We start from the raw sequence: 14742 nt of genomic DNA, 5'->3' as shown, positions 1-14742 counted from the left end.
ATCTCTAACCTGCTACTGATACTGAGAGTTGCCATCTTCTATTGTTTGTGCTGCTGCCTACTTACAATTATACAAAAAATACAGACATTCCATAAAATTAAATCACAGAATAATGTGTTGATCTGCATTCTCTAAAGCTATCTGAAAGGCATGGGTACACATCTGTGTCTTCTGTGTCTTTTTTTTTTTTTTCTTTTTTTTTTTTAAATAGATAGAGCTCTGTTTGGGTACAGGACTCTTCATACAAGGCAGAAGTTGTGTGGTCTGTGTTATTCCATATAGCATTTTGTGTAGTCTGTTTGTCGTGGTGCTTTGATCTCATAACTTTTGTTCTTATTGTCTAAAAATATCTTCCTGTTATTTTGCCAAACTTTTCTCTCCTTTGTTCCTGGCCAGGGTGGATATATGTTTTTTTCTTTCAGGATTTGGTAGCTTATCAAGAAAACTGCAAGAAAGATTTGTCCCTGATTGAGAGAAATAGTCAGAGTATCCTGCAGTGTGTGGCTTCGCGTGAAGTGTTACAACATTTCCATCAGTCAACATTTCAGAAGAAAGTTACACAAGTTCAGATTACTTTTCAGGTAATTATGTCATACCTTTGTGCCTATTTTTGAAAGCTTGTTCATATGCATCTCATCCGTCCTACCATGTCTCCATTTCATGACTCTGTATCTACTGTCATAGAGAGCTCTCCTGTCTGGTGTCAAGTTATTAATTAAGGATTTGCCTGTATTAGGTACTAAGTGGTCAGGGGACTAGCAGTCATATTCTCCATGCAGTTATTCAGAGGTGAGACTACCTCAGAAGAACCTGGGTTTTAAGGAGAACTTTCACATGTCTCAGGCTCCTTTGGAATGAGGAACCTGAAATCCACCTGCTAGGGCTGCACTGTATTGTGTTTCTCCTGACTTTGGAGGAGAGAAATTGGCTCTTTCCTTGGCTAATTATTTGCTCCTATATTCCCATACATACCCTTTCACGCAAAGCATGGAAGATGTAAACTTCTGCAAACGCTACAATTGCTGGGCTTTATATTTCCTCGGAAAATGCAGTGAATTGTGAATATGGAAAGTTGCAAATATGTATTTGCATTTGTTAATGTAAAGATGTGTACTTTGGGCTATAATCCCCCTTACCTGTAGAGCTCTATGTTGTTATTAGCCATGTTGATATTTTGGGGCTATTCAGCCTCAGTCTAGCCCCACTCTAGCATGAAATTAACCATTATCTTGGAGTCATATCTCCAGATGTTGGGTTCTATTAGATTTGTTTTCAGGCAATTGTTGTTCAATATAAAGATATCTAAATTGAATTTAAATCTACAGAAAATCACCTATCAGTAAAGATCTGTTTCTGAGAGGTGGATTTCAAAATTTATATTGTATTTTTTGAATTGTAGTGAAAGATCAGTGAGTTTTGGTTTACAATTTAGAAATCATTAAGTTTAGCTTATAGTAACAGAAGAAGATACAGTTGTAGCTTGGTAAATTTACCATTTTAAACATTAACTACTTTGTTTCTATAAAGATGGGTGGAGATTTGTCTCTTTTTGTGTTGGAAAATGAACCTACAAAACATGGCATAACCATACAAAATGTGGTCTACCCAGAGTTAAAATATTTATGAATCTGGAAACTGCCATTTTCTCGTGTAAAGAATACATTCTTAAATGAATCTATAAAAATTTTTATCAGGAAACTTTAAAATGGTTTAGAAAGATGTTTGAGAACTGCAGATTTGATTAGCTCACTAGGTAAAATCATTACAATTCCTTACACTGTAATCAGTGAGGATGGTAAAGTTTGTGGTTAGTAAGCAGCATTGCAAATACCTTGCTGCAGTTGAACTGGTAGGCTGTTCATTTCTCATGGTAAATTTTTTACTTGCTTATGGAGCTGTAACCACTGGATAATGCAGTGCACTGGGGCAGACTACCGAGCAGAGTAAGAAAGAGCTGCAACTAAGGTTTCAAAACAAGAGGATTTCAGAGTAGCAACTAAATCACAAAATTTGCTGCCTTTCTTTTAAGTGGCTTTCTGCCTGGTTTCTTATCTAGCCTACTAGTGTGATAATCATATAAACCCCCTCCAGGTCAGAAGACCTGTAGCATGAAACCAGTTGGATCCATAGGTCACACCACGTTCATGTAGAGTCATGTAGGAGGAATTAGTCTACTACTAAGAAAAACGGAATGGTAAGCTTTTACCCATACGTTTGAAAGCAGGCTTTAGGAAAGAAAGAGTAGCCAAATGGCAGAGGCATTCTGAAGGTATCAGAGACACCTATATATTAGGTAGCTACCCATTTTTATTTGAATGAAGGATGATATAATATGTATAAGTATTAAAAATTGGGAAAATGGGAGTATAAAAGAGAGAAACACTTGTCAACGGCATATATTTGAAAGAGTGACACCAATCAAATGCATTTTTGGAAGATCATGGTAAAAGAGAGCAAATAAAAATCAATGAGAAAGCGCCAGCTTATTTTCTTTGCTTATAACTCAGAATATGGTCAGGAAAGCTGGTGACTGGAGAAAAAACATAGAAGCAAATAGCCGTTTGATGAAGAAATTTGAGGAGTCTAGAGCAGAACTGGAGAATGTAATACAGATTGCCAATTCCTGCTTAAAAGAAAAAGGAAATCCTGAAGAACTTCTCAGAAAACATAGCGTGAGTAAATTCTCTGACATTCCTCATGGAAATCTTTGACTGCATGACATACAAGTGAAAAACCTACTTAATTTTAAATTTGATGTGGGTTTCTTTTATGTATAGAAGTTATACAGATCAGGTCAAACTAATGTTAAGTTTGAAAAACAAAAAGGAAAAAGGATCACCCCTCTTACTGATGAATGTAAGTAACCAGAAGGTGAAGAGAGAAGACCTCCTAGAAATTAGGGTTGGTTTTGCCAGTAGAACCATTGGGAGTGAGGACACTGCATTTTGCTAGTCTCACACATCTGCTCCTTTTTTTTTTTTCAGATGAATATATGTACTATAACCATTACTTACGCATATAGCTTTAAAATGTATTCATGTTGAAATACCATCTCAGTGTACTGTCTGAGAGTAAATTAATTTTTTGGACTTTAAATAGCTAGAAATAGTTCTTTCCTTAGCTCAAACTTCAGTTCTTTAATGCAGCAGAAGTAACCTTGAAACTTAGAGTGTGTTAGGGAACTTCATGTTGGCAGATTACCATATCAATAGCCATCTTCATCTTCTCACCTTCTCACTTTCCACCTCAACTGCAGGAATTCTTTAACCAGTTGGATCAGAGAGTCTTAAATGCCTTTCTGAAAGCTTGTGATGAACTTACTGACATTCTCCCAGAACAAGAGCAACACAACCTGCAGGAAGCTGTGAGAAAACTTCATAGGCAGTGGAAGGTTAGTGACATTGAATGATGTCTCTGGAAATTGTAAGTCTTCGGAATGTTTCTGCATGACCTATATGTTGAAAAAAATTAAAATAAAGTAAAATAAAAAGTTGTATTATTCCTGTACAATTAGAAAAAAAAAATGTATTTTACAACATTAGATACAGTGAAACGTGCGAATATCCTCTTGAAAAAACCCTGTTAAGTGGTCAAAAGTCAAAAAATGTGAGAAATTAATTATGAAACCTTAATTTCTTCCCCTACGTACAGTCATAATGATACCTGCGTTAAGAACATTTGTGGAGAATAGATGCTAGCTTTCCTTTCTTTATGTGGATGTTGGATGATTGCAGTTACTTTCCCAACCTTAATAAAATGAATTTTTTAGAGATCAGGCTATGAGTTTAGATTGTGTCTTCTGCCAAAGCCTCTAACAACTGAACAAACATTGTTCATAAGCTATGGAATTTTTTGCCTGCTACAGCATGTTGCAGGTCAAAGCTGGAGTGATGGATGAGTTGTTTTTCACTAGCATGCAAACAGGAACCTCTGGAGGCAGTTGTGAATATAGTATCACTGTTATTGTTTGTTTTATTATTTTATGCAGGAAATATTTGGTATATCTTGCCAGGAATCAAGATGTCTCTGTAATGTGCCTTATACATACATATTCTGGTCCCCAAAAACTTATGATCTTACAACTAAGAGTTGGTAACGTGTTGGTAACAGAGTTGCTTTATTTACTTAAATAAATATGGAGAAAACCCCATCTGTTCATGCATATATATGCTTTATTTTTCCGTAGTAGCAGTTTTTTGATAATTTATTTGTAGTAACTTGACACTGAGCTAATGAGAGTAGTGTTTTATCTCTGTGCTTGTTTATTGCCCCTGTGGTTGTATAGGATCTTCAAACAGAAGCACCATATCATCTGATCCACTTGAAGATAGAAATACAGAAAAGCAGGTTCTTAGTCACAGTGGAGGAGTGCAAAGCCGAACTAGCTCGACAGAACAAGGTGTTATCAAGAGAAGGCAATGAAAGGATGATTGAGGAACACAAGGTATGAATTATATGCCACCACGTGGGCATTTCAATGTCAATAATAAACAGAAGGTCTGACCAACTCTTAAACCACCAAACACTGTGCACAACTACATCAGGTCAATCCTCGGGGCCTTTAACAAAAATTTTGATTTGAGCTTAGTACAGTTTATAACAGATATATAGATATGGTTTGTGATTTCTGCCAATTTGTATTTTTATTGAATTTTCTGCTGTCTCCCATCAGTTGTTCTTCGGTGACAAGGGATCTTACCAGCTGTGTGAGAAAAGGCTACAAAGGATTGAAGAACTGTGCCAAAAACTGCCAGTTTCTGATCCAGTGAGGGCTACATTGGAAAGCAGCCAACGAATCCTGAAGGATCTAAAATCCCAGATAGACAGCACTTATGTAAAGCTAACAGAGCACTCGAACACCTGGAAGGGCTACAAGAACAGGTGTCAGCTCCATTGCTAGCTGGGTGTCACAGAGCCTTATGTGTGGTCACTCCTTTAAATGTTGTCATAGAACAGTACCACTGTGTAAAGAATGATACTGTGTTGCTAGCTTCAAGAAGAAAACCATACTTTATGTAGTAATTCCACAAATTATAGTGGGGTTTTGAGTTGATTTTATATTTTTTTGTCTTAAATTTAAGGTTATCATTTGGTGGTGGCAATTTTTATCTAACTTCTTTGTTTGCGTTGCATTACGTGATGTTTTATTTCAGATTTTCTGAATTGGCAAATTGGATTTCGTCAACAGAAAGAGAGATAAAGAAGATAAAGGAAAGTGTCAATGATACTGCCAAATACAAGCAATGTAAATCATCTTTGGGGGTGAGCCCTTGGCTTATATTCTAAAAAAGCTACAGTCATTGCTACTGGGACTCTGGATAAAACTGTGTTCTGAAGTTGTGTGACTTTTACTATGGAGACCATAATAGCTCTGCTGTTTCCTGATATTCTTAAAAACATTTCCAGGAAAAGTTCCACATGCAACAAAGTGTGGCAGAAGTTCCTACTTTTAATTTAGAGAATGGCAGGTTCCTTTGCCTGTATATTCAGAACATCCAAAATATAGAAGCAGATATAATAAATGCTTGCCCTTCATCCTGCTGTGTGCACAGTTAAAAGTGCTGTGCAAAGAAAAGCCAAAATTTCTGGACTGGGAGTTTTTGAAGGATCAAGTTACTGTCTTACATTTAGGGAAATCTTCTATAATAAAAATTCTCTTCTATGATAGTGTAATAGGGGAGGCAAAGAAATCCTACCATTCGCTTTTGCATTAGTGATTGGTAACAGAAGTGTTAGAATAATGGAAGATAGAGTCATTTGGTTAAATTAGTTTTAGGCAATAATTTATTATGTTACTTGAGACCTAGCTTGACCCTTATTTCTTTTTTTTTATTATTATTTCACAAGTTAGGAGCAAAAATAGGAATGTCACATACTGTTGGAGTTTGTGTGGAAGCCATGAGCAGGTTATGAGGCTAACTGTGCAGAGAAACATAGTTAGGATGACCTTGATAAAGCAGATAGAGCTTTAGCTTAATGGGTGCTTCTGCTCCAAAAAGTCTGATGGCAGTTTCACTTCCGGCAACTTCTCATCAGCACTGGCACAAAAATTTTTGTGAACTACTGAGTGAAAAGTGAAAAAAGGAGCTATTTAACTAGGAAAAATACACAAAATGTTATATCACATGAAGTTTTATGTTTGGGAAAGTCAGCATTTAAGATCTAAATGCTTACTAAGAAATTTGGTCAATATATGGAAAATATATAGAAGGTATCAATCATCTATCTGTAGATACAAATGTTAGCTTGTGAGGAAAATGTGTGCCACTACTTCTTGTTAAAGACCAGTCTAATGAGTAGCAGTGGAGTAAAGTCCGTGGAGGAAATGCAAAAATCTAGGCATTGACTGGAACAGAATCAGATAGGGTATGCAAATAGAAAAATACTACATTTCTTGTGTTTCAAGATAAGAACAACAACGTTTAAACTACTAATCTTTGATGTCACTTATTAATATATTTTGTTTATTTGAAGAAAATACGTTTTGATTCTTCCATAGGAAATTAGGAAGCATATTAACAGGCAAGGAGAAAATCACAGCTGGCTGAAATCTAGACTTGCTGTTTTGACTGCAGTATGTCCTGATTTGGAGGCCAAAAAGACAGAGGATGAGCTTTGTAAACTTTCCAGTGACTTCAAGGGACTCCTAGATTTGCTGGCTGAGGTACAGTATGAGGGACACGAGAACTCTTTATTTACAGTGTCACATGAAATGACGTCAATCATGGCTTCACAAGCATAAGTTCCCTACTGTGTTTTTTTAATTAAACTGCAAGCATTCAGCAACGGAAGAACTCATTTGTACTCCCCAGGTAGCAAAGCCTTGAGAGTAGCAGGCAAAAAATACTGACATTATTGTAATGGATCTTTTCCCTTTGCAGCAGTGGAAAGCATCATAGTTAATGTTTCTGGAATCAAAATGTCACTATTTTTAGAGGCAAAAGATACTTTTCTGAAATCAGGTCTTAGTGAACATCAGTAAAACAGTGATGTACATCAGCTAGTGGATATAGAATTTGACTTGATCTTCATTTCTGTATCACTTCTGCTGAAATAATAAAGACACTACTGTGAGGTAGTTTCAAATCATTCAGAATGTCTATCATGCACTGAATTTGCGGGAAAAGGCTGCAGTTCCCTGAGATCTGAATGATAATGAGATACTGTAACTGGTGAAAACATGGGAAACTTCTAATTGATAGACAAAACCTTAGAATCCACTGAACCCTTGAGTTCTGTGGGATCTCAGGGAACTTACTGCATCACAGTTTTCACAGTAAAAAGAAAGATCAGGAGAAACTTAGAATATCTTACATGTAGAAGGCAGAACACGTCCATTTGAAAAAAGAGCTCAGGACAGAGAAAGAGTTCAGGCTTCCAATTCCATTGATAATGTTGATTCTTGTGGAGGCCTTGTAGGTGTTCCAAATGTATAAAAGTTCCATGTATTTATTGAATCTCCTCTAAACTTCTGTGGAATGAAAACGGGTTGGAAAGTTGGAGGAACCAATGTTCTGATTTCCAAGTGACTGCAAAAAAATTTAAGATAATATATTTTTTTATTATTTATAATTTGTATTAAAGCACTTTTCGTGTTGTTTTCTCCAAAAGTCAGAACTAAGGGGAGCACAAGTTCATGAAGGGTAAAAAAGAAAATAAGAACTAGAATCTAAACTTGTTCTGAATCTAAAGGCATAATCTAAATGGCAATTTATTCTATAGTTAAGAGACTGCTGATTCTTAACAGTCCGAATACTCTTTACAGCTAAATTTACAGCTTGTTAATCAGATGGATGAGACTGTTTAGACAAGGACTGATACTCAGTATCCAAATGTTTTTTGGATAGTAAAGACTAAACATTTATATAACAGGAAAGAGAATAGCTTGAATCTGAATGACCCTTCAAAGTGAATATGCACTGGAAAGAAAGAAAGGAGGGGAAGAAAAGAAAGGAGTTTCTTAGTTCTAGAATTCTTTATGATTAAAACCTTAAAACATAGGAACTGTCTGAGGAACAGAGCCTGTACTGAGAATCAGGTACAAGTAGTTAGCCACATCGTGCAAAGAAGAAAGAACTTTATGATATGTTGAATGGATATATCATTTTCTTTACAAAATTCTGCAAACCGAGACTGCGTATTGCACCACATGCGTATCACGGTCCATAAAACCAGGGTAACGGGGCATTTTAATACATTTGTGATTCACCAGGGCATTGCTCTAGAAGACCCAAAAGGCAAAAGGATTTTTTGTGAGTTGAGTAGCGCGGGTATTTCAGAATCTGGGTCAGCTTGCAAGGGTGAGGACAGCATATATTTTCTAAGTTTCACCTATAAGGGGCTGTCACAGACAGCTATTTACCATATGACAATATAATAGGGAGTGCATCTAAACAAGACAAAGGTCTCCTTGGTGACATTTAAGTCTACAGTCACTCTTTCAATATAAAGTTAAAGGTGTCTGTTAAGAATGCTGGAGACAAAAATGGTTTGAATTTAGACAATTTGCTATATTTTTTTGAAAAAAATATTCCAAATATAAATGTGCCCTTAAAATATAGATGCACATTTCAACATGAAATACTTAAAATTATCCGTAATTGTAGGTTGAAAAGACTTTAGGTACTGTTGGAGACTGTGTCCAGTACAAAGAAGAAGTTAAAAGTGCAATAGAAGAGTTAATCAACAACTCTAAAGAAGCCCAAGCAGAGGCTGAAAAGATCCTGGATACAGAAAGTTTATTACAAGCTCAGCAACTACTACTTCATCATCAGGTAGGGCAATTATTCATGTGTATATTAAGTATTTTTTTTACAGTAGAGTGTATGTAATTACTAATTTTTCTTATGTCCATTAGCATAACTCTTTATATTTAAACTTGAAAGAGTTATAAAGGAAATGGTCTCATATGGCCTAGTATTGATTTCTTATAATGAAAATAGTACTCAGTATTTTTAAAATGTTAATGCCCAAAGATGAGCTTGTTTTCAACTTTTATTGAGTATCCTTTTATTTCACATGGGTTTTTTGGGCACAGAACACCTGAAAAACAGTCTTCGTTTCCCTGGAATTTTGGGTAACTCTACTCTGCAAATATGTAGTCTCTCTCTTTTTACCTTTTTGAAGTTTGCGTGTCAGATTTGACCATGGTAAATATGGCTTGATCCTAGTTTTGGAAATTTCTCAACTTCATCAGCTTTGATGTGGCACCAACTCATGTTGGTGGAGTCCTGGAGAGGAGGTATACCTCTAGCCTCATGTCCTCCTCTAGGTAGCTACTGCACTGACAGATTTGCCTCCAGTCTGTAGGAGTAGAACAGGAAGCTTTTTGAGCCCTGATAATAGATCAAAACATCTGCAGCCTACAGTAATAATAAATCATATGGGTTGCATACAGCAAGAGTCATGGGTTTTAAGGCCAAATATGGGAAATTAATTTCGAGCCCTGCTCAAAGCATATAAAATAAGAAAATAAGAATAATTTAATAATAATTAATAAGAAAAAGAACAATTTACTGTCAGTGCTTGGGCATTATGTAAGCATTTTATATTAACATCTATTTCTGTAAGGTTGAGCATGTCTTATTGTCTGACCAGGCAGTACTATGTCTTACCTCTGTCTTATCTAAACTCTTTGGTGTTTGTAAAACCTATTGTATGTGTTAAGGTTCATATTTCTTCTTTCAATACTCTACATTCCTTATCCATCATACGATAGGGAGTAGGAACAGTTAACTTCTTGAGTTCTCAGACTCTCCTCCTTCTTTTGATATGGAGTCTTTTAAGGTAAAAACAGACATTGACAAAGAGCTGAAGGTACCCAGAGCAGAATTGAGCAGGGAACCGTGAACTTGCCTGGCAAGAGTGGCAATGGGTCAGGCATCTTAGGAAAGGACAGGGGAGTTTCCGATAGTGCTACAAAGCAAAACACATTAAAGAAAGTTATGCGACTTGGCCATCCCCCTGCTGCTCTCTAATGAAGGCTGATAAATTGCTTTGATCAATCTGAGGCTCTAACCTGTGCCTCAAAGGATGCAGAACAGATGTGGATACTTCCAGGCAGTCATGAGGAATACAGGCACCTGTGGCTACTGCTGCAGTTGCTCAATTGTTGTGGCTTCTGCTTTCTAAAATATTGCTTTGGATAAATGTCCATACTGTCACACTCTCTCTCCCATTTGTAGGCCACAAAAGCTGTATACACATTTTGGAACTCACGGCGTATACTTGATGAGTATATGAGACTCTCAAGAATACTGGCCACAATTTATCCCTTTGTCTATTATTCTCATTGCTTCCCCATGCAAAAGCAGAAAGTGGTTTCATTGTACCAGTTTCCCAAAGGAGCTAAAAAGTCTAATCATTCCTGTTGGATGAATCCTTTTAGCAAAGGACAAGGAGACTCCGTGCAAAAAGGCAAGATGTGCAACAGCAGATTTCCCAAGCTAAACAGTTGCAGGTTGAAGGTGGACTGCCTAGCACAATGCAAGAGGATTTGCAAAAGTTGGAAGGAACGTTGGAGAACATGCAGCAGACTATGGAGAAACGTGAAGAGCAACTGCAGGTGGGCCCTTTGCAAGTAGATATAAAAACCTGTGCTTTCTTCTTCTTTTTTAACTTGGTAAACCCCCAATTTTTTGAATTTAAAAAATCTGAGCTCACTTTCTCACCTCTCTGAATCTTGGTCCTCGGGCTTTTCACAATCAGTACTTCTATGAAAACTTCTTGAAGCTGCTGGATACCTCTTCATCAATAAAGAAACAATATTTTGTTTGGAAGTGCTTAAAAGTCCCAACTATTCAGTCATAATAAATTATTTAAATAACTTATCTGTAAATTAATTTTTAGATGGACTGCCTCCCCTGGTTACTAAAGATGACATTGCCCTTTAATTGAGAGCCTTTAGGCTGGATATTAGATTAATAACACCTCATGTTGTGCAAATATAATCCTCACAAGTACTGTGTGAAATACATGCTTTCATCCTAAATTTAAAGAAGGAAGAAAAAAAATCACAGAGAAAACAAATGGATTGCACCAGGTTTTAAAATTAATCATTGACTGAACTGGGATTAGAATTTAGAGATTCTTGCACCTGTATCTGAGTTGCCCTTTACATTTCTTTAAGTAGAATGGTAATCCAGCTATCCACTATTTCACACAAATGTTAAAGTCATCAAAACTATTTCTCATGATAAAACACAAGGTGAAAAACACGATTGATAGAGTTCAAGTAACTTCTTAATGTAAGACTTTATTCTTGAAACCAATTTTTATCTAAGGAATCCCATATATAAAATCTTAACTGAGGCCTTGCTTTACTTCAGAATCAACAAAATATTTCTTTATACTGTCGTAATTCTTGTGACTGATAATTAAATGCTCTATGTTCATCAAAATTTTACATTATCAGAAAAGAACAAATAGATTCCTATGTGTGTTTCCTACGAGTAGGAATTTTCTTCTACCATTTTACTGTAATTTATTTCATTAGAAAACTTGAAAATACTTTTAAGTATTGGTGACTACCTGTCACCATATGCCTAAGAATCTGCATTTATTAATTCAGACTTCTTATAGGACATTCAAATATAAGATTTAAATATTGCTGGCACCTTAGAGAACAGGGCTTTTTTGCATCAGCACAGTATGAATCAGTGAAAATTCAAGGGAAAGTTTATCTTTTATTGGCTTCAGAACAGTTTCGACTGTGGAGTAGGTGGCATTTCAGGAGAAATTGTTTTATTTTATATCAGGTCTTTCTCTTTTTATCTTCTTCAGTAACAATGAAGTTCTTTTTTTCTCCCCTTTAATCTTTTTGTCTTTGTGTTCCTGTTTTGGGTTGGTTTGTTTGTCTGTTTTTGTAGGTCACAATAAATAAATGGGAGCAGTTTGAAAGAGACAAAGAAACAGTAGTAAAATATCTCAATCAAGCAAGCTCTGCACTTGAACGTATCTTAAACTTTAGCAGTTTAGAGAGCCTCTCCTCAGAACTGGATCAAACAAAGGTACTTGCTGTGTGAAATACAGGAACTGAGATATCTTTCTGCCTTGTTTGTTAACATGTAAGGAGCATATTGCCTTCAATCTTTGCATAGTTTCCTGTTAATGCTAGTGCAAATTGCCTGGATGGATTAGAGACAGCATAAACTGTTTAGAGGTAAAAAGTTATTTTATGAGAAGATCATAAAGAATTGCTCAAAATCTGCATCTGAAGCACACATATTGAAGGTAAAATGATTTCGAGGACTTGCCATGCCATTTCCATAGTATAAATTTTGATTGGTTGAGTTAAAAACTTCTGGACAGACAGCTTCCCTTGCTAAACATTATTTAAGCTAGTTTGCTCAAATGAACATTTCTTAAATGCAACATGAAAATAACTTTCTTCAGAGGTTGTTTTTATGTATTTACACATTCAAAATATACATATAGGAAACAGATACTTTTTCTAACACAAAGGTTGAGGAAAAATACTTTTTGTGTAAATATATGAAACTGTTCATAGTAGTATTAATGTGTCTTGTATCCTTACAGGAACTTTCTAAACAGACTGAAGCAATGGCTGTGCAGGCTGAGAATTTGGTGAAGAATTCTTCTGAGATACAGCTTGGTTCAAAGAACAAGGAGTCCCTTCAACAGCAGGCAAAATCAATCCAAGAACAAGTGAAAAAAGTGGAAGTTACTCTTGAAGAAGAGTATGTTCTTAACAAGTCCTAATATTTATTCTCCACTATAAGATTGTATCAGATTTCTAGAACACCTTGTCAGCATTTTGTGTTGTCTCATCAGCTCCATTGTTTACAGCTTGCTGTGGCATAGTAACCAGGTTACAGTACCAAATATCAGTCAAAAGCGTGTGTGCAAATAAACAAAATCTTTGTTTAATAATACATTGTCTATCAAACCACTGTTAGTTACATTTAACCTGTTGGTTATCTTTAAGCCCCAGTTTTGCGAAGAAGGGATAATTAAACTCATTCTTGAGGTACTAGACACTTTTAGAAAGAAAAATCTCAGTGCAAGTATGAGAATAGCACATTTACCATATTTACCTCGGTTTTCAGTATTCCACTCTCTCCATAGGAATGTCAAGAAGTGCCTTCATCTTAGCTGAATGCCCAGTTTTTATTTCATGGGCAATATCAAAAACTGCTTCTGCTGCTGCAAATAATGAGGCATCATTTGCCAAATTTTCTTTAAAAATTTAAAGTTCGAACTCCAAGAAAATGTTGTTAAATCCTGTAAATATTTGTAGCTTTTTGTATTTGTAAAAAATTCATCCTTTTTCTCAAGTAACTCAGTTATTGAACTCAAGTAACTCAACTTCAACTTCAGCTGTTGCTATTCTCATTTTATCTATATACACATACATTTATATGTGTGTATGAAATTAGTATTTTTGCATATATTAGATCTGATACAGAATCAATTGTGTACATGGATATATGTACCAATTCTATGTTGTCTTACTGGAATTACTCTGTAGACTAATTTGCTGTATAAGTTTAAGCAGGTACCACCATCTCCATCTGAATATGAGTGAAGGGCAATGTTCCCATTATTGGGTTTTTCCCCGTCTTCACCATTGATTGTCATGCTAATCTGACTTTAATTTTGTGCCATTTTCTTCCCAGGATAAAAGAACAGTTGTGAAACAGAATAAATAACCTCTGCAGCAGATGTAACTTTCTGATTATTGGTAGTCCAATTTTTTTACATACCATTTTCTCCAATGTGAAATATTACAGTGATTTGCAGTCAAATTCTACCATATCTTGATGAATACTTCACTTTATACATTGTTTTCTCCATTATTAGAGAGAAAACTAGTATGATTTTTCAATTCAAGAAATTCATCCTTCCAACAGTGAATATTCACTTTTTTAATAATGTCATCTATTTTTAAATGAAAGCCATCATTTATATCCCCTTTCAATGTAGATATGAAATAGGTTTTAGTTGAATGTATGAATTGTACAGAATGTCTTTGGTACCATGACAGATAATAAAAAACTGCATCCCGACTCTCTATAGTGAATCTACAGAACATATAATCAGTGTGTAAGGGTTATGTTGTAACTCACATTATCAATAAAATCTTGGCTAAGTAATTTAAAGTGAAGATATTCCAAATAAATATGGTACGTACTATGTCAATGAACAGGAAAGGGAAAGCAAAGTTTGAGCAGCTCTCCATAGTCGGCTACAGAGCAAACTTAGCACATATGTTTTCCAAGGCGATCATGCGTAGATGTGCAGTGTGTTTGGGACTATATTCTTTACAGTCTGCTGCTTTCTTACAACTAGAAGGAAGGCAGATACAAAGGCAGAGGGTTTTCAGCTGTTGTGGCACTTATTTGGTCCCTTGATTCTCATTTCCAGCTGTGTTTTCTTGGGCTGGACTTGAGCGAGATATTTTTGCACTTTATTTTCCTGCAAAGAACTTGAATTTGAATGCACTCTTATCAGTAAATGGCTGTTGACACTGCTATTTTTTTTTTCATTTTGAAAATTAATAAGAAAAAATAAAAAGGCCAATTTTTACATTTTTAGACTGCATCTTTTCTTAAGGCTTCCTCTACCTTTAATGACTGGAGGTGAGGGTGGGGGGAGAAAATAAAACTAAAACTTTTTAACATGGAATGATTTTTAAGGCTATATTTAAAAGGAAAATGTATTTTGGAATTTTGTAATATTCAAACTTTTCTGATGAAATTTTAATATTTTCAGTGAAATAGA

The 14742-nt window shown here is 35.5% G+C and overlaps 1 protein-coding gene across 14 annotated transcripts in view; it reads left to right on the top strand.

Annotated features, from left to right (window-relative positions):
- SYNE1 (spectrin repeat containing nuclear envelope protein 1) overlaps positions 1-14742 on the top strand; it is a 311588-nt gene that overhangs the window by 102987 nt on the left and 193859 nt on the right. For all 14 annotated transcript variants that reach the window (XM_074580424.1, XM_074580426.1, XM_074580430.1 and 11 more), the window contains 11 exons: positions 423-581; positions 2508-2672; positions 3257-3391; positions 4286-4444; positions 4673-4881; positions 5154-5262; positions 6500-6664; positions 8607-8774; positions 10388-10564; positions 11868-12008; positions 12538-12698. In XM_074580424.1, coding sequence (XP_074436525.1) covers positions 423-581; positions 2508-2672; positions 3257-3391; positions 4286-4444; positions 4673-4881; positions 5154-5262; positions 6500-6664; positions 8607-8774; positions 10388-10564; positions 11868-12008; positions 12538-12698 — 1748 coding nt within the window. The remainder of the gene's footprint in view (positions 1-422; positions 582-2507; positions 2673-3256; positions 3392-4285; positions 4445-4672; positions 4882-5153; positions 5263-6499; positions 6665-8606; positions 8775-10387; positions 10565-11867; positions 12009-12537; positions 12699-14742) is intronic.

This window comes from Larus michahellis, chromosome 3, assembly GCF_964199755.1.
Source record: "Larus michahellis chromosome 3, bLarMic1.1, whole genome shotgun sequence".
Lineage (NCBI taxonomy): Eukaryota > Metazoa > Chordata > Aves > Charadriiformes > Laridae > Larus > Larus michahellis.
The sequence above is the reverse complement of the archived record's forward strand: the minus strand, read 5'-3'. Positions and strand labels throughout refer to the sequence as shown.